The following is a 21626-nucleotide window of genomic DNA, read 5'->3' on the forward strand; positions in this document are numbered from 1 at the left end:
TTTGCAATATGGGAATAATAATGCTGATCTACCTTATAAGGTTGTTGGAAAGATCGCAAGAAAACAATGTTCGTGAAAGGCTTTGAATACTTGAGAGCACTATACAAATACAAAGTATCATCGCAGGCTTCTATGTGAAATGATTCCGCCTTGGCACTTAAAGTCTTCCAGGCCTTCTGGCAAGTGCTTTTTGCGTGAACGGATTTCTTTTCCTCTTCTTTCTACCTTACTCACTCTCACCCAGGAGGCTGAAGCAGCTGCAAAAGGTCATGGCACCCATCCGAAGAAACTCCAGTGCGAATCCTTTTATTCGTACCCAGGTGAGGTCAGGAAAGGGAGCAGGAGACAGATCCCTTGATATGAGACTGTCCTGTCCTTATCGGAGGTGGCCACATCCTGGTGTCCTTTACCCTGGAGTCAGACCCATTTCAGTTGTTGTTTCACTTTTAGCCTTACCCACCCTGAGCCTTTGGGATGGGGTGGGCTGTATGGGTAAAATACATCCTAGCCTTCAAAGAGATGCAACCACTGATTTGGCAGCTTTGGTTTGAAAATGGGAAGTTCAGCTCCCTGTCACCACTTTCCTCTACAGCAGGGGTGCAGGAATCTCTTTCTTCGGCCTGCGGGCTGGATTCCACTTTGGAAAAGCTCTCAGGTTGCTGCATTCCAATAGTCGGCAGGTCTGAAGGCAAAAGGGATGGGGCTGAAACTCAAGGAGAAGGACCAAAAATACCAGCCTATTTTAGCTGAAAGCTCCTACTGCTAGTAAATAAGCCTGAGCAGAGGCATTTCAACCTTTTGGTATGGGGAAAAAGCCATGCCAAAGTTGGAAATCCACTGAACTGGGGGCAGTCAGGGCAAAGCTGGTGTCCCCATCTGGGGAAACCTGGAGGCAATTTAAACCCCTCGCAGGCCAAATTTAGCCTGCAGGATTGAAATTCAACCACTCTAGATGGACCAATTACCTGACTTAGTACAAGGCAGCTTCCTATGAGACAGACAACTGCTAGGGTGCTGCAAGGAATATATTAACGGAGGGTCTGTGTGATGCGTTGCTCCTGCATTGCATTCTTCCAAACAGCCTTCTCAGGGGATGGCTATTTCTGCCCTGTCTCTGCATGGGGTGGCATTGAATCATTCAATATGTACCAAACTAATGCAGAGTCGTCTGCCCTCACAAGGTGATTCCCGTGCAGAAGTCACTGCTTCGAACTGAACTTTCAATTATCCAGACTCACCCACTGGAGCCCTCTGTTTGGAAGCACCCGTTGTCTGTATCCTCTAGGTCAGGGGTAGGCAACCTGGTACTCTCCAGAAGTTTTGGACTGCAAGTCCCATAAGCACCAGCCACCATGGCCAACAGTCAGGGATGCTGGGAGTTGTCATCCAAAATATCTGGAGGGCACCAGGTTACCTGCTCCAGTTCTAGGGGCTTCCAGACAGATGGCTCCTAGAGCTACCAGTCCAAAGGCAGCTGTTCCGTCTCTCCCTCCTTCATGGGTGTTCTGTGGTAAGAAAAAAGACAGAAGAAGTGGTGGGAAGGCAAGGAAGAGTTACAAGTGGAAGATGATGTTATTGGGCCCCCTGTAAACTTCTGTGAATGAAGCAGGCCAATTGCACAATAAAAGCCTTGTTAAAACTAAGGGTGCTTCCAGATGAGGCTTTTGTGATGCCATCACCCTGCCCCATTCACAGAATTTTACGAGGTGTCCAGCCATCATTGTCTTGCACTCGTAACCCTCCATGTTTTCCCACCACCACTTCTGTCTCTTTCCTTACTGCAGAAAACCATTAAAGGGAGAAATAGACGGAATTGCTGCACAATGCCTTCTGACCAGTTGCGCTAGGAGCCCTCCATCTGGAAGCACCCCGTGTGAACAAATTATATCCATTCCATAGAAAATAGCTAGCGGGGAAGCAGCCCCCCTCTTGGTCCTCTGTGAATTTGTAAAACTGAGCAGTGCCTCCCCAGGTAATGGCATCCTTGCACACAAAAGCATAATTGTACCAACAGCTGGCCGCACCCAATTACCCAGCCTCCTTCTCTTGTTTCTCCACTTCACCTTGGCTAGGTCTTGCCAGCTCCGTCTGGAACATGGGGCAACGAATCAGCCACTGGCGTTTAGCCCACCATCGTGCAGAACAGCTTAGTCAGGTGGGTATGAACGTGGCCAGGATAATGGGGCGCATGTGAGAGGTGGGGAGAGGAAGAAAGACAGGTCTTACTATTAATGGGACAGCACACACGTTGGTGGGTTTGGGAGGCAACTTAAAAGGCAGCAAACTGACATTAGTAAACATTAGTTTTTACACTGTTGGGGGTCTCTGCCTTGGGCAACGGAATCTTGGACCATCACCAGGATGTGGTGGAGGAGGAGGGGAGAGGACTCTGGATTTATTGTGATATGTATGCTGCAGTTCCTTTGGCTTAGTCATGAGCTTGCTTTGGTTACAGACCCAGGATGTAGTGAGGGCAATGATCTTACCCCAGCCTTTCACAACATGGTGCCCTGGAGATGTGTTGGTCTGCAACTTGCATTATCCCCAACCAGCATGGGTCATGCCAGCTAGGAATGATGTCAGTTGTCATCCCACACATCTGGATGGCACTAAGTTGGGGAAGGCTGACCCACCCTGATACAGGGATTGGAGTCTCTGGGCACCTAATTCACTTGTCTTTTCTCTCCTCCTAGGATAAGATTTACAAGCAAAATCTTCTGAAACACGAGCGAGAAACCAAGGCGGCTGTGAGTCTGTCTGACTGTCCCCCACTTTCCATTGCCCCACAAAGCATGGGGTGCCCCATGCATCACCAACTCACTCCTTGTTGGTGTTTCCTGCCTCCCGCTCATTTATGAGAACTAGTGCCCAAAACACTTTGTGCTGTACCCTAAAGTCTGCTTCCCACGCTCTTTTATCCCCCCCCGACACACACGCACACACACACACACACACACACACACTCCTTTTGATCAGTGGTGCAGTTATATCAGTTTAGACCAGCCTTCCCCGACCTGGTGCCCTCAAGATTTTTGGACTACAGTTCCCAGGAATCATAACCATTGGCCATGCTGGCTGGGCCTGATAGGAGTTGATGGCCAAAACATCAGCCTGGAGAAGGCTGGTATAGACTCTGGACTTAATGGTCTTACAGGGCAGAAGAGGGGGACTCTTTAAAAGGTAAATGTGTATTACTTCACTTACTTCAAAATATGGTTAGCCAGTCCTGCTGCTGCTTTTGGGTCAGGGGACTGCTCATTCTGCCGTGTGACGCCTTGGACTTCTTCCCCCAAGTCCTGCCTTTTTTGGCACCACTGCCTTTGATTCCCCCTGTGCCTCCCCCTTCTGCTTCCCTTCCCAGGAACACAGATGATGGACAAGGAACACTTTTCATGTCAATGTTTTTAAATGTGTGATTTGGAAACTGCCAGAGCTTTCAGAATGTTCAAATTCAGAGGTTTTCAAATCTGTGGGAGCGGGGAGTTGAATGTCAAAAGTACGCAAAATATTGGTTCAGGGTGATGGAGGAGAACACTTGGAGAACTTTGGGCACATTTCCCTCATATCTCTCCTCCCTGTCCCTCAGGTGCCTTTGCCACTTGAAGAAGTGATCGAGGAAGAGGTGTTGGCCATCTTAATAGAGACTCTGGAAGGTGAGTAACTGAGGAGTAGGGAGGGGGTTTGTACACTACAAGGCAGGAGCATTGTGTTTCTGACTGTGTTCACAATGACATATCTCACACACACACACACACACACACACACACACACCTCACTCCCCTCAGTGGGATCCCTATCAATGAAGCCAGGCTGTGAAGGGTGAGACATCCCCAGCGGGTCTTCTCCCTCAGCATGGCCCTTTCCATGTGACCATTCTCACTAGCGGTTGCTGCTGCTTTTCCTTGCCACCATTCTAGAGTGGCCACATGTCCTCCTTTACAGAGGACCATCTTCTGTCTGAAGGACTGTCCTGTGCAATTCCAGTGTAAAGATCAAGAACCATAAGAACTGTTGTCCATGCACAGTTCACACCAGGACAGCAGGCCTCTTTTTGGGGGGTGATGCATTTCCTCTTTTTGTAGAGAGTCATAAGTGGGCACCCTGCTTCTTGCTTAGTGGGGAGAGAGCTGATGGACAAGTGAGCAGATGGGTGGCAGCTGCTCCTCCTCCTCACTGCCATTCACCCCTTCTAGGCCAGGGGGAAAGGACAGGCAAGGAACCAGGTGGCTGTGGTGAGGAGGAGCAGCCAGGGCAGGCGGGAGGCTCTTGGTGATGGGCTCCCTGAAGTGGTGTGGGCTTCAACCATTTCCCAACCATGCCATCCCTTGATGCCAGCTCTGGTTATTGTCCTCACTGCCACATGGCTGAGCCAGGATTTGATTTGAATCATAGAATAGTAGGGTTGGAAGGGGCCTATAAGACTGTCAAGTCCAACCCCCTGCTCAATGCAGGAATCCAAGTCAACGCATCCCTGACAGATGGCTGTCCAGCTTCATCTTGAGTGCCTCCAGTGTGGGAGAGCCCACCACCTCCCTAGGTCATTGGTTCCATTGTCAAATGCAGATCTTCTGTGTTTGGACTCAAACCCTTTTACTTATTGTTGCTAATAGTTTTACAGCTTTAATTGCTTTATATGACATCAGAACGGGAGAGAGAATAGGAGATTAGAAGGATAGAGGGATTTAATGCAGGAAAGGGGGCAGTTCTTCATAGTAAAAGTAAGAGTGGCCCTTTTGTCCATAGGATTGACAAGAAACTTTGATAAATATCCTGTTATTTATTTGTACCATTGTGCATGAAGTGTTTGTGAATCAAGGGAGATGTTCCCAGTCCATGGGTGAGTTGAAGGTGGTCAACTTTGTGGCTTGGTTTGAATGGCATGCTAAACCATAGTTTATTGTAATGAGAAAGAGCTGTGGTGAGCCTTGGGCTTGCGTGCTCCCTCCTTGTCCTCCAAAGTGGCCACAAGGAGGAGTTTGGAAATGTTTGCTTCCATTTTTGCTTCACCACCGCTTGTTGTGTCATCCAAACCTGTCAAACTGAGGTTAATGTTAACTATGGTTTGTTTAGAACAAGCCAACTTCAAAGCGTGGGCTATGATACTGGCTTGTTTAAACAAACCATGGTTAACATTAACCACAGTTTAGGGTTCAGACAACACTTTTATCTGTGGATGATGGAAATCGGAAGTGAAAGCTTCTGATCTCACATCCACACTGGAAGAAGAGAGGGGAAGGGGGAGTGCATAAGGAGGTGGGGGCGGTTCATTCTGCTGTTACCTTCACTGGCTGCCAGTTCATTTCCAGACCCAATTGAAAGTGCTGGTTCTGATCTCGAAACACCAAAATGCTGTGGGACCAAGGTACCTTCAGAATCATGTGAACTCACCTGAGTGAGAGATCAACATCTGTCCCACAAACATCAGATTATATATATGCTGCTCTTGTATTTTGCTTTGGACATTTGCTGCTGTATAGGTGGTGCTATTTTCTTGCAACTTGTAAGCAGCTGTGGTTATCATCAATAGAAAAGTGGAATATCTCTCTCACATACACACACACACACACACTCTCACACACACACACTCACTGTGTGTTTGTGTAATGCTGAATCATGGCTCGGCATGGATGAGACTCTGTGAGCCGGAGAGAAGCATCAGACTTGAGCACTCTCCTCTCCTCCTCCTGCATGGCTGGTTGGACTCCTGCTTAGTTTAGTTTTACTTTCTCCGATTTCTGCCTTGTCGATGTGTATGAACCAGGAATCGGGGTTTGAAATAAACTCTAGTTCAGCCTTGCCCAAACTGTGGCATCCTACAGCCCCATAATCTCCTGCTGGCCAGCTGGGGATGATGGGGCTTGTAGTGCAACACCGCTGGAGGGCTCCAGGTTGGGGAAGACTGCTGTAATCCATTACATAAGTCAGCTAAACAATCTGGGGGTTGTAGTTGGCTTGTTTAGCAAGTGACTAGAGTTTATTTGAAATCACAATTCCTATACCTAACAATAAGCCTGGAATTGGGGAAAGTGAAACTGAATCATAGTTTGTTCCTCCTCCCAGAAGTGTGGGCCCGAGGCTCTTCCACATAATACTACATCCTGGCTTAGTGTTAAATGCAAACCAAGCCAATGGAAAAGCACTGTGATAAGAAATATTTATCCTGTTTTTTCTCTCTTTTCCATACCACCCCACTTCAGACTACCAGCAGAAATTAGGACAGGAGCATCCCCTCAGCATACAGATGGAGGATCAAGTGGACAGGCTTCAGCTCAAACTCCAGAGAAGAGGGGTGCTTTGAATAGAGGAGCTGCACCAAAGAAGCCCCACCCCCACTTTCCATGCACACCAACCCCAACCCTGAAACCATGATAGCCCTGAGGCCTGGGAACAAAACAAGTAAATCTCTCTCTCTATCATGTTTTATCCAGACTTTTTTTTTGTCAGAGACCACAAAAAGTTTTACAGTTCAGAAGGAATGGAAATTCCAGAGGGCTAGCTTGTTGCGGCAACACAGCAATGAGTCTTATGGTACCTTAAAGCGGGAGTGGGGAACCTCTTTCAGCCCAAAGGCCAAATTCCATTTCAGAGAAGCTCTAGGGGGCTGCATTCGAGTGGTGGGCTGGGCTGAAACCAAAGGTACGGGGCATTAAAGCTCATAGTGCCAGTAACTATGTGTTAGGAGAGGCATTTCAGCCTTTCAGAATGGGGAAAAACTGCACAAATGCCAGGGAACTACCAAACTATCATTGGTCGGGGGAAAGAGGGTGGGCTAGAGGAAAGGGGTGTGGTCATCTGAGGAACTGTGGAGGTCCGGATTTGGCTCCCAGGCCTGAGGCTCCCCACCCCTGCCTTAAAACCTAACCATGTTTATTATGGCAAATGTTTTTGTGGGCAAAATCCCACTTCATCAGATGCATGATGTGTTTCATGGGGTTAATCAAAGGGCAGGGGCTGTAGCTCAGTGATAGAGCATGCACACTGCATGCAGATATTCTCAGGTTGATCACCTAAAAGAAGATATTGTAGAGCTAGAAAAAGTGCAGCAAAGGGCAACTAACATGATCCAGGGGCTGGAAAACCTCCCCTATGAGGAAAGGTTACAACAGCTGGGATTGTTTAGCTTGGAGAAAAGGGCAAGTAAGGGGAGACATGACAGAGGTGTGCAAAATTATGCTTGGTGTGGAGAATGTGGATTGGGAGATATTGTTCTCCCTCTCTCATGATACTAGAACTCAGTGGGGTCATCCCATGAAGCAGACTGGTGGGAGATTCAGGACAGATAAAAGGAAGGACTTCTTCACACAGTGCAGAGTGAAACTATGGAACTCGCTTCCACAGGATGTAGCGGTGGCCCCCAATCTGGATGGCTTTAAAAGAGAGTTAGACAAATTCCTGGAGAAGGCTACCAATGGCTAGTAGTCCTGATGGCTATATGCTCCCTCCAGTATCAGAGGCAGTGTGCCTATGTACACCAGTTGCTGGGGACATGGGTGGGAGGATGCGCTTGCACTCCTGTCCTGCTTGTGGATTTCCCATGGGTGGCTGGTTGGCCACTGTGTGAACAGAATGCTGGTCCCAATGGACCCTTGGCCTGATCCAGCATGGCTCTTCTTATGTTCTTATCCCCCATCATCCCCAGTTTAAAAAAAGGGAGCACGTGACGGGGAAGAGTTTTCTCTTCTTGAGAACCTGGAGACCTCCTGCCTGTCAGAGAAGCCAACGTTGGAGGGACAAATGGTCCAAGGCAAATTGCAATGATGCGTGAAATTTGTGTAAGGAATTCTGTGTCCCATTTGGGGCCTGATTTGAATCTCAGCTGGCTCTATATATGCTGTGGTGGCTTTTTGGTTACGGACCCTGGCTGTTTTGGTGTAATGTGTGTCAAGCGCAACCTATATCTGGAACCAGAATGAGGTGAGAGCCTCCTCTTTGGACCCCGCAAGCTAGAGCTCACACATATTGGGGCCACGTGTGTGTGTGTATTTGTTTGACACCCTAAGGCTGCTCCACCTCTTCCTGAAACCTCAATAGGGCCCTGATCCAAAGTATGCTTGGATTGCTTCTTCTTCCCAAGGAGGACTCGAGATGGAAGGCCTCATTCTGCCATGTGTGTACTCCATTTTCTGGGCTTCAGGTTAGGCTTTTCACCATCTCTGTTTCTGGGGGTGACAGTGAAGAATTTAGAGTAGGAATTGACACACCTGTCAATGTCCATTTCTAGCTGTTTCTCATTTTCCCAGTCTTAAAATTGGTTCATCCTGAACATTTTTTTTAAGTTCACATGAAAATTTGTTTGCATTTTTGTCCACATTTCTCTTTATACATGAATTATTGTAGACGATTTTGCCTAATGCACATTTTTTTGAAAGCGGTTTCCCTAACATAATGCACTTTAACATTATTTTAACTAATATGCACATTTCTCTGTGCATTTTTCCCCAATTTACCCATTGCAAAATTCAGAGAAGTGAGAATTTTGAAAGATAATTGAGTTTCAGTTTGCATATTGGTGCGAAAGTGCAAAATTACATAAAATTTGCATTAAAATGTGATCCAAGTGAATTTCTCTACTGCTCCTTATCTAGCTTAGGGTGTGTGACCCAGTTGGAGGGAGGGGAAAATCAACCCCCCTGATGCTTCAGACTCCCCCAGGCAGGACAGCTTCCATGATAGCACCCTTAGGTTTTCCACCAGGGGTACACTGACTCCCCCCATTCTTTTTTTAATTTAAACTATTTATGCGCCATTCTTCAGCAATGCTCTCAGCAGGAAGTCCCAGGTTCAATCCCCAGCATCTCCAGCAAGGAGATGTAAAAATTCCTGGCTGAAATCCTGGAGAGCTGCTGCCAGTCAGTGTCGACAATACTGGGCCAATGGTATGTCCCACTGGCTGGGTTCACACGACATGCTAATCCCACACTCAGTGGTTGAGTATGGGTTGTTTTGAACTGTGGGTTATTTGTTGAACCTTGGCTTAGCGTGCTGTCTGAACACAGCGCATTTTCCACAGGTTGTGTTATTGTGTTGTCTGAATGCAGTGCGGTTTCTGCAGAGTGGCTTGTTAACCATGCAGCGTGGCTTGATAACACCCTGAACAACCCAACAACAAACCAAGTGTTCTCAAGGTGGCTTGTTCAAGAAAAATAAGCCACACTGCCTGGTTAACAAGCCACCCTTCAGAAACCGCACTGCATTCAGACAATACGCTAACTCACGGTTCAACAAACCCACAGTTCAAAACAGCCCACACTCAACCACTGAGCATGGGTTACTGACTTGTGTGAACCCAGCCAGTATAAGGCAGCTTCCTCTTGTAAATCGCCAGAGAGCTTCGGCTAATGGGTGGTATAGAAATGTAATAAATAAATGTTCCTGTGTGCTGGGGCTGGCAGTTCGATTCTCCTCTGAAGTCACATCCATTTCCAGCTCCAGATACAGACTTGTTCTGATAATGTGTGTTGGTTTGCTTCCAGTTGCAGTGCTTCCTGGGGCTAGTAAGTCTCAAGGCTATGTAAACACTTAGACCTGGACCCAAGTAGAACAGTGTAACTTGTTCTGTGTGCACAAGGATGTGTATGCATGTGCTTTTGGCTTGTGTTTCTTGAATGGTAGTCTGCCTCCCAACGCCACCTCTTATGTCATGTCGAAAACCCCTTTTGAAAAGAAGAAAAATTTCAAAAGCAGCTTGTGACATGCCATGGGGCAGTGCGATGACGTTCAAAGACAAAGTCCTTCCAGTTGCTGAGTTGCGTCCTTTCTCTCCTGTTGTGGCTTTAAAGAGGCATTTGGGCAGGAATGACGAGGCCACGGCATTGCACAAGACGATTTAATTTGCTAGCCCAACAAAATAAATTATTGCTTCCTCGGCCAAATTAGTTGTGGGTGTTTTAATAAACGTCCGGAAACTTTAGGACAAGGGAAATCCCTTCTCCGGCAAAACTCCGTTGCTTTTGCTGGATTCTCTTAGGTTGGGGTTCTGCAAAAAGGGTTCGGCGGGGGGCGGGGGGGACTGGGTTCTCAGTGAGCTTGCCACCTCTCTCATTCAGTGCATCCTCTTGTGGCCCACACCCCAGCCCCTCCTCCCACCTCCCGGGACCCCCAGTGTCTGGGCTGGGAGATGCTAGGAGGACTCTGCATTTCCATCTGTGTCATGTTTACACATAGCTCCAAGTCCGAAACCACAAAGCTCTGCTCTCAAATATTTACCAGTAGTCGAGCTGAGCCCCCCCTGAACCCTCTCTGTCTGCCTCCCTTCCTATCTCTCCCCCCGCTTAGCTACCTCCCCCCATATAGCACTTAAACACACAGCCTTGTTTCTCCTCCTGCCCTATATTCCCCCTTTCCTATCAAGGGGTCCTTTGTCTGGCAACCTGCTTCTCTGCATGCCACTCTGCTCTGTGTTTGCACTCGCCGGCCCCTGTGCCAAACCTTTGCCAAGCACTTGGTTTTGGATGTGTGTGTGTGTGTGTGTGAGTGTGGAGGAGGAAGGCTAGATCCCAAGAACTACTGTCGGATTTCCTCCTAAAATACTTAAGACTGGCTTCAATAGATTCCAGGTTCGACAGATTCGTGCTCTTCGTGTGGGGCTTAACCTGCGCCACAGATCACTTGTGTGCCTGGGCTGTGCACTAGAAATAGACAATAAAAGGGGAGAATGGTTCTTGGCACAGGTTTGAGGCCATTCTGTTACTGTTGAGAACCCACCTTAGGGCCCTTACACAAGGGAGACCCTGGAGCAAGGCATCCAGGTGGACTTTGGCTTCAGTGTTTGTTTGTTTTTAGAGACAGGAATGAAACACTGAATTTGTGGGAAAAGGAACCAACTCCAGGATACCTAGTTAACAAAGAAGAGACTCCATCCATCACTTTCAAATTCCCTGGGCGAAAGCAAGGGTGAGACGCTTATTTGTGAACTGAGCCGGACCAGAGGGAGGAGTTTCTCAGAGGTGGGTGGAGCCACAACAGGAGGAGGAGCCTCCTGGGAGGCTGAGCCAGAATAAAAAGGGCGGAGCCTAGTACTGGTGGGAAGAGAAAGGTCAGGTGGAAGATCCTTTCCTGGTGACTCTGGTGGTGGGGCCCTCTGTTCCCATTCCCCAGCATCCGTGAAACTGGCTCCCTCCCCTGCCCCATGCCCCACCACTCCTCAGCGACAACGGCAGGACTTCACGACCATGTTGCTGAGCTGCTGTACTTTGGGTGAGCGGCCGACGTAGTAGAGGATGGTCAAGGGATCCAGTTCATGGGGGACGCAGCAAGGAGCGGCCGAGGCCTCGGGGTTCAGTTTGTTGTACAAGGGGAGCACCTGCAGGAGGGCAGGGTTGAACAGAGAAGCTTTTAGGAAGATGCCTGCCCTCTCCCTCCACTTCTACCACACTGGAGCCACCCAGATGTCTCTTGCTCCCTTTAAAAGACTCTGCCATGGCTCCCTTGCTTCCCGAGATGCTTGGAACTGCCTCCTGGAACACCTACGTGACACTGCCTCTCTGCCTTCAAGTCCTTCCCCCAAATCCCACGTTTTCCATGAAACTTTTGGCTCATGTCTTCATCCCCAACTGTATCAAAGCGTGAGTACATCTAAGAGCATTTACTTGTCCCTTGTTAATCCATGTCTCTCCCCCCTTCTCCTCTCTTATCTTACTCCTTTTATCCCCACCACCACTGGTGAAATTGTAAGCTCCTTGCACCGGGGCAGCCTTTTTTTGCTATTGTTACTCCAAAAACCACCACGCCTATTGTTAATGTTAATTCATTATCTAGCACACAGGGTGGGGGGGCGGGGGGGGGCTTAGGCCCAGGGGCAAATCCATCTCTCCTGGGATCCCAATCTGGGTTCCCCAGATGGACATGCCCCTTTCTCCTTCCCCTAACCACTAATCGTTTGGTGGTTTCCCAGCTGTTCTGCATTTTCCCCCCATTCTAAAAAGTTGAAATGCCTCTCCTAAGGCTTAGTTCCTGGCAGCAAGACCATTAAGATACAATATGGTATTGTATGCTGGTAAACCACCCAGAGAGCTTTGGCTATTGGGCAGTCTAGAAATGTAATCAAATAAATAAATAAATAAATAAATAGTATGTGACCCGCCCCCTTTGCCTTTGATCCCACCCACTAGTGGAATGCGACACCCCCCCTTCCCCAAGCATCTCCAAAATTTAATTCAGCCCTCTCGGGCTGAAGGAGGTTCCCCACTTTGCAGAGCGCCACACTACATCACTGCTTCCAACAGTGAACTCAGATGGCAAGTGCCGACCAGCTTGAGGCCAAAATGGAGCAACAAAGAAGCGAGAGAAGAAGGCAACAGCTTTCTCGGGGGGAACCTTGAGGTTTGCAGAAATTTTTTTTAAAAAAACTTAAAAACAAACAGGGCACCAAAACCCCAATGAGGACTGAGTAGGCCCAAAATGTTGCGTATCAGTTGGAAAAGAAACCCGGTGGGATGGAATGGAAGCATCCTGGAGGGTATGGCTGGCTGGAACATTGAACAAGAGCACTCCTATTAGGAGAGAAGCTACACTGCAACATTTTGTTGCAAGTCTGACTTATAATTTAATGAATAAAAAGTAATTCCACCCCCCTCTTGGTCTGGAGATAATGATGGTGTGAGGCCAACTCTTACCATGTTGTACTGTGTGTCTGTGCTCCACACATAGCGACAGCTTCCGGCACAGAAGTTGGCCTTGTAGCCTTTGGGCTGGTGGATCCACTTCCATTTCAGATCCTTGCGGAAATCAATGTACAGTGTGCGGAGGCAACAGCCCTGATCAGTACTCCTGAAGTAAGGTTGGGTGGGGGTAGAGCAGAAGGAGCATATTCATGTCATGTTAACTAAGGGAACTTACCGCCACAGGATGTGGCAGTGGCTGATAGCAAAAAAAATGGCCAAGATAAATAATGGTGGTTGGTCTCCTGTACTTGTTGTTCTGGGATTGGAGAACTGAAGGGAAGAATAGTTGAGCCCCAAAGGCTGTTAATGGCTACTCATCATGATGGCTGTATATTACTGCCAGGATCAGAGGCAGTATGCTGGGGAAAGTGAGCAGGAGGGTGCTATTGCACTCACATCATGCTCGTGGGCTTCCTATAGGCATCTAGGTTGACCACTGTGGGAACAGAATCCTCAGACTAGATAGGCCAGGAGTAGGCAACCTCATGCCCACCAGATGCTTTGGACCACAACTCCTATCAACTCCATCCAGCATGGCCAATAGTCAGGGATGATAGGCATTGTAGTCCAAAACATCACAAGAACACTGAGTCACATAAAAGGCATTTCAACCTTCTAGAATAGGGAAAAAATGCACAAAAGCCAGGGAACCACCAAACAACTGGTGGTGAGGGAGAAAGAGTGGGGCTGGGGAAAAGGGGTGGGCCCATCTGGGAAAACCCAGGCGGGCCGGATTTGGCCCCCAGCTGAGCCAGATTTGCCCCCCAAATGCATGTGTGTGCATACACACACACACAGTGTTAGGCACTTTAGGGCCCAGCACTGTGTGGATACCTTTGAACAGCCATGTTTCCTCACCTGGCACAGCTGGGAGAGTTGGCTGCCCTGCGGTGCCGGCCCTTTGGGGAGGGCTCAAGCCTGTGTGGGGGCAGCAGGGTGAGGATCAAGTGGGGGACTTTCCCGCTGAGGTCTGGGGGCCGTGCACGGCTTTTCCATGCCTCCTTGATGAGAACGTCATCCAGGCCTGCATGTGTACAGAAAGCAGCTCTCTGAGTCATAGATCCAGGGTGTGAGGAGGGGATTGGAAAATTTCCCCAGGTGTCCCCACCAATGTATGTACCTGCAAACCGTGCCTCCAGCTCCTCGCTGTGGTTGGGGTTAATCGTGTTTCCGGCAGGGATGTAAGTGCAGCAGGGGCAATGCACACCCAATTTGAGGCCCAAATTTCTCTCTGGGGAGAGGGTGCAGGGGGGAGGAGGAGGAGGAGAATTGAAAAGGAAAATTCAGATTTCACAGTCCAAAAGGCAGTAAGCAAATTGTGTTGCCAGTCCAGATATCTCCAATCTGATGCCTTCCAGATATGTTGGACTACAACTCCCACTATCCTAAGAAAAATGATGGCTGTGGATGTTGGGAGTTTTAGTCCAACACGTCTAGAAGGTGCCAGGTTAGGATGAGCTGGTGGCCACCTTTCTTCTTCTTTACTGGCTCTGCTGCTCCCGTGCCTTTCAACAGCAGCCTGAGCTGCATAGGAAATAAGTGCTTCCCACCCCCCACAACACTATCTCAGTTTCAGGAACAGCAGAAATTTCTCCGTGCATCTGGCTGATGTTAAAAGGTATAGGCGCAGAGCCAGAAAAAACCTGCAGGTGTGAGATATAGGGTGACTCAGAGATGCTAACTTATATTTATAAATGCAAATACATAAAGTGTTACTATCATTTAAATAAAAATACATCTCGCCAAATTGAGAAACACTGTGACCAGGTGACCTGTGTGGCTGTTCAGTTATCTGTTCAAGTGTGGGCAACTGTGGATAGAGATGTCGGAGGAATCCATTTGGGGGGTGGTGCTTGATGTGCTTCCCTCAGTTTGGCCTTCCGCGCATCAGTACGTTTTCTGCGAACTGGCCCAACTCGATCTGCATCAAGCTGGGCCAGTTCCTAGGTTTTCCAGATTTTTTTTATTTGTGCAAATAGAGATTTATGCAAATTGCAGCTGCAATTTGCACAAATTGTGGCTGAAATTTGCACAAAGTATGCAAATTGTGGCTGAAATTTGCACATATCTCTATTAGTGCAACTAAAAAAAATACATAAGAAGTTTGTTTGTTTGTTTATTTCATTTCTATACCGCCCAATAGCCGAAGGTCTCTGGGCAGTTCACAAAAATTAAAACCAAAGAGCACGCAATAAAACAATATAAAATATATAAAACATTAAAACCACAGTATAACAATACAACCAGAAGTTCCCCCATTTTGGGAAAAACCTGCAGATTGGCCTGCTAATGTGAGCCAAGTAAGGCATGCTGGTGAACTTAGTCAAGCCAATAAAGAAACGGATTTCCCAGCAACGGTTTTCCTTAACTGCAGATAGGAAATTTCAAGGCCCTTGCTGCTATCCCTTCTTAGAGTTCTTCTGCTTGAAACCAGACTTGGACTGGGCAGTCCCTTGAGAGGTCTTCAAATAGAGGACTGTCCTCTGTAAAGTAGGGCACCCAGCCACCTTAGCAATAGTATATAGGAAAGGGCCGAAGGTGAACCAGAGTTGGGGGAAGAAGCGGTAGGACTGTTAAAGAAACAGTTACATTTCTCAGGGTGTAAACCCTACTTGGAAGGTGGGGAGAGAGAGCACCGAGACAAGGTACATGCATCCCCTCCTCTGTTACAATGGACCAGCGCTATGAAAGCTGGGGCAGGAAGGGGCAGCACCAGAAATGGTTACGATTTACCATCAACCTGGTCAGGTGTCAGGTAAATCTGGCAAGCCGGTAAAATACCAGGTTGTTAGTAACTGCCAGACTGAAAACTTTCCTACCAGAGAATCTTCACTCAATACAAATAGGTCTGAGGGGAGAAGGGCTCTCACCTCTTTTATCCAACCACTGGCTGATGGTATCAGTGACATCAAATGATACCCACTCAGCCCGATCGGCGGGGCGCAGTGTCCGGCTCTCCACATAACGCTGAGTTGGTGCAGAGGGATCCCTTGCCCGAACCACCTGGGGAGCAGTTTGTTTTTATTTGACTTGATTTTAAATGTATACCCTGGCTTTCCTCATACCGTCTCTCAGATAAGCTTGCAAAACTAAAACAAGCTGAAATACAATTAGGGCACACTTCTATGCATTTTTAAGACAGAAAAAAAGTCCTACAACTCCAGCATGCCCCAGCCAGCCATGTTGGTATTTTTCGTAATTTGGCCAAACCCCTTCTGCCTTTGGTCCTGCCCACCACTGGAATGCAGCTCCCAACAGCTTTTCCAAAATTTAATTTGGCCCCTGGGTTCAAAGAGGTTCAACACCCCTATCTTTCAGGCACAGGTGTGCTGGTAATTTTGAAGTGCAGGTGCTCATCATGGCAATGCCCATAGCCATGTCCCCAAGGACAGCCCCCAAACGCAGGTAGCTGTGTGGATCCATATCTATATATGTGTGCGCATGTATGTGTTTTATGTCTCTGTGTGTGCATATATACACACAGATAGGCATGTGCGCACACACCAAAAAGCAGCAGTATATAGGATAATACTCAGTGTATTGGGATCAGCTAACAGTCAGAGAATAGCGAATAGCAAAAGACAGTGTAGTAGTGAGCATGATGGACTTTGGCTGGAAAGACCAGAGATTGCATGAGAAAGACAGGGACAGGACATATTCCCCAACAGCATGAGACCACCATCTCAAGATTTTCCAAGAGTTTCTTTTCCCAGCACCAGAAAGAAACTCCTTATCAGTTCTAGCGGTTTTCATCTCCACCAGGAGCAGGTCTTTTGTAAAGCTGATGGGTCTTAATTGCCCATTCAAGACCAAGGCAGCCCCACAAAAGTACTTTGCATGACAATAGAGAACAAGAGATGGAGGCTGGGAAAATCCATTTCCCCCCAGGTACTATGAGCATTACAGCTAAGCTCTGAGGGAGCAGGGAAGCCTGAGTGGGCTGCAGGTGAGGTCAGGGTCCCCGATAATAAAAAGTCCTGGCTCTTCCACCCTGTGAGCCCTAGCTCCACTACACCACTGCTTATGGGGGATGGAGGCGCTCTTTGGGTGCTAATGTGTGGCTTCCTTCAAAATGTGGGAAGCTGTGTTCGAGGGCCTTCCTGATGTTCGGGGGCCTTCCTGATGTTTGGGGGCCTTCCTGTGTTCGGGGGCCTTCCGGGGGCCCCGGACCTCTGCCTGAAAGTCCTCCTCCGGCGGCACCACTGTCCACAGCCACCTGATTCTTTTAACTGGAGATGCCAGGAATTGAACCTGAGACCTTCTGCATGCAAAACACGTGCTCTCCTACTGAGTGTGCTTCCAGACAGAGGGCTCCTAGCGCTGGCAATGGGAAGTTGCTGTGCAGCAATTACGTCTTTTTTCCCCTAACGGATTTTCCCCCATAGGAAAAAAGATAGAAGAAGCGGTGGGAAAACGTGGGAGGGCTACAAATGGAAGGCGACAGCATCTGGACCCCCTATAAATTTCTGCGAATGAAGCAGGGTGAAGGCAAATAAAAGCTGTACCCCGAGAGACACCATCTCTCCCTGAGGAGATCAAGGCAGAGTTATGGGTGGCAAACGGAGACTTCATGGTTGGAAGTCCTCTGTGCCGGGGGTGGCAAAGGCCACTCTGGGGCTCTGACCTGATACAGCTCGATGCGCTGCTCCACAGCTCGTGCCCGGGGGTTCGGGACCCTGTAGACTCGCAGTTCAGCCTGGACGAGGCTGCTGAGGTTAGCTTCGGCGCCCGAGACATCAAAACGCAGAAGGCGGAAGAAGGGGCTGGCTTGCGTGCTGGCGATGGAGTCTGCAGAGGAGGGGAAAGAGTGCAGCCGACGAATGTTGAAAGAAGGTGAGAATGCAGCCCTTGCTCCTTGATGTATTTTGATTTATTGCAATGTCCCCCAATGAGAAGTGCGTAACCTTTTTATTTATCTGGCTTTGATATCTATATTTATATATTTAATAAAGCAGTATATCCCTGTTTTGCCCCTTGCATTATTAAAAATGTTGATACTTATCAAGGTTTGCCTGACTGCAGTGCCTGACTTACAGTTGCTTTTCCTGTAAGATGCCATTTTTAATTCATTTAAATTTCAAAAAGCATAACTCCTTGCATTACTTGAGCTCCCTTTCACCATTGGGGAGCTCAAGTGATGAAGCTTGAGCTGGTTTCACACAGGCCATTCACATGGGCAACTCCTCACTTGATGTGGCGCTCAGTTGCTGAGCACTGAATATGCAGCTATGGATCGGGCCTTATTCCTCTCCCCTCATATACATTTTATCTTCTAAGAACTGAAGGAGCCCTGCTGGATCAGATCAAAGTACCGTCTGGCCTAGTATCCTGTTTCCAACAGCGGGCAGCCACATGCCTCCCTCTAGGAAGCCCATAAGCAGGGCAGCATCTAGTATACTGCCTCTGAACATGGGAGTTCCCTCTAGCTACCCTGCAGCTAACATGCCCTGGTAGGTCTAATCCTGATTGTGGGTTGTCTCCTTTGTATCCTTTCTAGCATTGTCCTTCCCTCCAATATGTTCACCGAAGGGCATTGCTAGGCCTGGGCCTATGGGACTTCAGCCCCAAATCTATTTCCAAAGGCCCTGGATCTTTTCCACAAAGCCCTGACTGTCCATTGCCAAGAGAAGTTTTTTCTCGGCTTAATTGCTATGCAGGGGGCAATTTTCAAGGAGGATTGCAGCTGGGGAGGGAAGGGTTAACTCCTCCCCACTTGTTACAACACCCCCCCTCCAAGGCACATTTCCCCCCTGCATTCCAATTAACCTTAGGGGAAACCCTTTTTTTCTGTAGGTTGGAGATGATCTGGAGCAGGGTGCAAATTAACTGAAGAATAGATTTCTTTGGGGTTATTTGGATGGGAATTTAATTGGCTAGCTTTGCCTTGTGTGAAGTTAAAATAAATCCCTGTAATAATTTCTGCATTTGCATATATAGATATAAAGTAGCACATGCAGATTTGTGTCCTAAGAACCTGGGCCCCAAATTTTTTTAAGTGTAACTCCCCTGTAGTTCACCCTTCCTTCACAGTATCTGATTATTGTGGACGCTGCCAGTTTGGCCATTGCTACAGCCCAGTTTGCCCAGCCATCTCCTGCTACCCCTTTCTACGCCTCTTACTGTCAGTGTGCCCGGGGGGCAACATGTCCACGCGTCGCACTTCCTTGGCGTAGTACTCTTCTTCCTCACTGCTGCTGGTGCTCCGTCCGCCGCAGGCCGCCAGCTCCCGCGCCAGCTCTCGTGTACTGTTGTACAGGAGCATCACCTCGGGGGGCGGCTGTTGAGGCACTCCTGCCACTTCCTCGGGGGGCTTCAGCAGCTGCAGTTTGCTGAGGATTTGCCCTCGCACAGCCTGCACACGCCGGGCCCGGGCCACCTCCAGGTCCAGCGTTTGGCAAGTGGAGAGGGCCAGGGCTGTGCCACCGGGGCCTACAACCAGTGGCACCAGCAGGAGCACCAAGGACAGCATGCTTGGGTCCCCCCAAAAAGCCAGGGCAAGGTGGGGACGGAGAGCTGCTGATCTGAACACCCCAGTAGGCGGGTGACAAGTTTGGTCTCTGGACTACCAGAGCTTGGGAGGTTGCAAGAATCTGCCTTTTGGTCCTGATGGGATTTGTCACAGGCAAGCAGGTTCGGAAGTTCTCCCAGGCAAATCCACAAATTCTTGGAAGCTCTGCAGAATCCCTAAGCACAGGAGCAGATGGGGCGTAGGCGCGGGCGGGGCAGGACACCCCCTCTGTGCAGTCATCGGACGCATGTGCCACCACCACTGCTGTCTCTTTCGTCACAAGCTGCTCTGCCGCAACGCATGCAGCCAAAAATTTGAGCAAAGAGTTGTTCAGTGCTCTCTCCTTCCATCCCCTCAGGAAGCTGAGAGCCTCTCAGAGGGAGAGGGAGAGAGACTCCCCCACCCCCGCAATTCCCCCAGCCTTCCCACACATCTCCACCCCCTTCCTGCCACATGCTTTTGCTCCACAGAGCAAGCATTGATCCCAGGCGCCACCGAGAATGGCTGGGAGCATTGCAAAGAGGTCTGGAGAATGGTGTGCTCTGGACTTTGCTGCATCTTGTCCATGCCTCTCCCCAGTCCCGCTCAAGCCTGTTTTCTCTCCCTTTCTTTCTGCTGCTTCGCATGCCGATGCATTTGAAATGTATGCAGAGGTTCAAATATCCCCTTTGGCTTCTGAGCCAGGGCTAAGCTATTTTTCTCAAGAGGCCAAGCTGCAGAGTGATTAAAGCAACAACAACAACAGCAACTTATAGAACAACAGCAACTTATAGAACAAGATCTTCTCGATCATCCCAGAGTGCAGGACATGGAATAATGGGCTCAAGTTACAGGAAGCCAGATTCCGGCTGAACATCAGGAAAAACGTCCTGACTGTTAGTGCAATAGGACAATGGAACCAAGTACCTAGGGAGGTGGTGGGCTCTCCCACACTTGAGGCATTCAAGATGAAGCTGTACAGCCACCTGTCAGGGATGCTCTGACTTAGATCTCTGCAATGAGCAGGGGGTTGGACTCAGTGGTGTTGTAGGCCCCTTCCAACCCTACGATTCTATGATTCTATAACCACCAAGCCAGCTGGGTTTAAAATAGCCTGGATGTTGACCCCACTGGTGTATGAAGGATAGCTACTACCTTTGTCAACTGGCTTAGCTTGTTATCACCACTTGCATTGTATAAGATTGCCCCTGACCAATGAGCTTTTCTCTCTGAAACAGTTTGGGCACAATTAAAGAAGTTTTGCTTTGGCACTATTGAGAATATATTCCCTTTTTTGTTCATTTGTTCATTTTGGGTGCCTCCCTTCTGTTTTTTTGTTTGACCCCACCTGACCTCAAGGGGTGGGGAAAGTCTGTATATAGGTTTTGTGCAAAAGTGGTTCCTTTCAGGGTCGGGCACAAAGCAAGAACATGAACAAGTCCTTACCAAGGCAGTAAACAAGGCTAATGAAGGAATTTGGGGATCTTTCACTAACTCCTAGAAAACATCCTTCTCTCTTTCTTTTTAACATTTAGATACCACAGTACTGGTTTTTTCCCCATAGAAACAGATGAAGAGACCTTTAGCATAAATAGGTAGATCTCTGGCATATAAAGTGGTCTGTTGTTGAAGGGGTTTTTAACTGGCTGGGTACTATTTATTTTTTTATTGTTGCGTTTGTTATTTATTTGGGTATTATCTGGTGTTAGCCCAGTAGACCCATTGAAATTAATGAGACCTAAGTGAGTCACAACTAACTTGTCCCATTCACATTAGTGGGTCTACTCTACATAAGACTAACATTGGATACTACCCTTTGCTTTTATGTTATGGTTTAAATAAGATTTTGTTTTTAACCTGTATTGTATTGTTAGCTGCCTTGAGCACCATTTGGAGGTGGAAAGGTGGGATAGACAGATCAGCATTCCTCAACCTGGTTCCCTCCAAATACGGTGTAGTTACAGGGAGCTTTTCTATATGAGGCATTTATTGTGTGCTCGTCATTCCCTACTCACGGCTGTTTATAGGTTCTTTAGATGATGATGTGACCCTCCAGTTTTTCTTCTGTTGGTAAACAGTACTTTCAGCAAGGTTTTTTAGAGCAGGGAAAATGGAGTATTATTTCTGAAAGCAAAAGAAAACTTGTGTAATTGCACTGCTCCACTATATCACAGTGTCACCTACAGGAAAAACAGGAAAGGAAACGCTCCTCATGTAGCGCTCGGAGCTCAGTTCTGCAATGAAACCAAAAGTAGATGCAACAGATTAACAGCCTCATATAGAAAAGCCCAGGGTGCCCACATGACATCGCATTCTAGTCCTTTTCCTCCTGTGTTTTCCCTCAGTTTCTTCTATCGTTTCTCACACCATAGAAAATCCAGCTTATTTGGGAGTTGGGGAAATGGGACAGTAACACAAACTCCACAGCTGCGGATCGATCTTAGCATTACTCTTTGGTCTCTACAACAAGGTCTATG

The 21626-nt window shown here is 48.2% G+C and overlaps 2 protein-coding genes across 2 annotated transcripts in view; one reads left to right on the forward strand and one right to left on the reverse strand.

The window, feature by feature from the left end:
- The window catches only part of LOC146334402 (uncharacterized), a 28623-nt gene extending 22208 nt beyond the window's left edge, over window positions 1–6415 (forward strand). Inside the window, exons 15-19 of the mRNA XM_084823700.1 lie at window positions 245–320; window positions 2073–2155; window positions 2694–2747; window positions 3587–3653; window positions 6198–6415. Of these exons, the coding sequence (XP_084679826.1) occupies window positions 245–320; window positions 2073–2155; window positions 2694–2747; window positions 3587–3653; window positions 6198–6298 (381 nt within the window). The 3' untranslated portion in view covers window positions 6299–6415. The remainder of the gene's footprint in view (window positions 1–244; window positions 321–2072; window positions 2156–2693; window positions 2748–3586; window positions 3654–6197) is intronic.
- Window positions 6416–9814: 3399 nt separating this feature from the next.
- On the reverse strand, window positions 9815–19460 carry LOC146334403 (transforming growth factor beta-2 proprotein-like). The gene is made up of 7 exons (XM_084824344.1): window positions 18783–19460; window positions 17287–17450; window positions 15533–15665; window positions 13783–13893; window positions 13521–13686; window positions 12615–12768; window positions 9815–11302 (listed from the first exon to the last, which is right to left on the reverse strand). The coding sequence occupies exons 1-7, from the start codon at window positions 19129–19131 to the stop codon at window positions 11144–11146; spliced, it is 1236 nt and encodes a 411-aa protein (XP_084680470.1). The 5' UTR covers window positions 19132–19460; the 3' UTR covers window positions 9815–11143.
- Window positions 19461–21626: the final 2166 nt, after the last annotated feature.

Source organism: Heloderma suspectum, chromosome 17, assembly GCF_057233095.1.
Source record: "Heloderma suspectum isolate Gila_16-S chromosome 17, 16-S_ref, whole genome shotgun sequence".
In the NCBI taxonomy this organism is placed as follows: domain Eukaryota; kingdom Metazoa; phylum Chordata; class Lepidosauria; order Squamata; family Helodermatidae; genus Heloderma; species Heloderma suspectum.

What these genes read in the sequence shown, in the direction of transcription:
- LOC146334403 (XM_084824344.1), bottom strand. Translation starts at nt 19,131, where the DNA reads ATGCTGTCCTTGGTGCTCCTGCTGGTGCCACTGGTTGTAGGCCCCGGT. An exon ending in AGCGCATCGAGCTGTATCAG is followed by an intron (nt 15,666 to 17,286) that starts GTCAGAGCCCCA and finishes ACTGCTCCCCAG; the next exon opens with GTGGTTCGGGCAAGGGATCC. An exon ending in CAGACACACAGTACAACATG is followed by an intron (nt 11,303 to 12,614) that starts GTAAGAGTTGGC and finishes GCCCTCCTGCAG; the next exon opens with GTGCTCCCCTTGTACAACAA.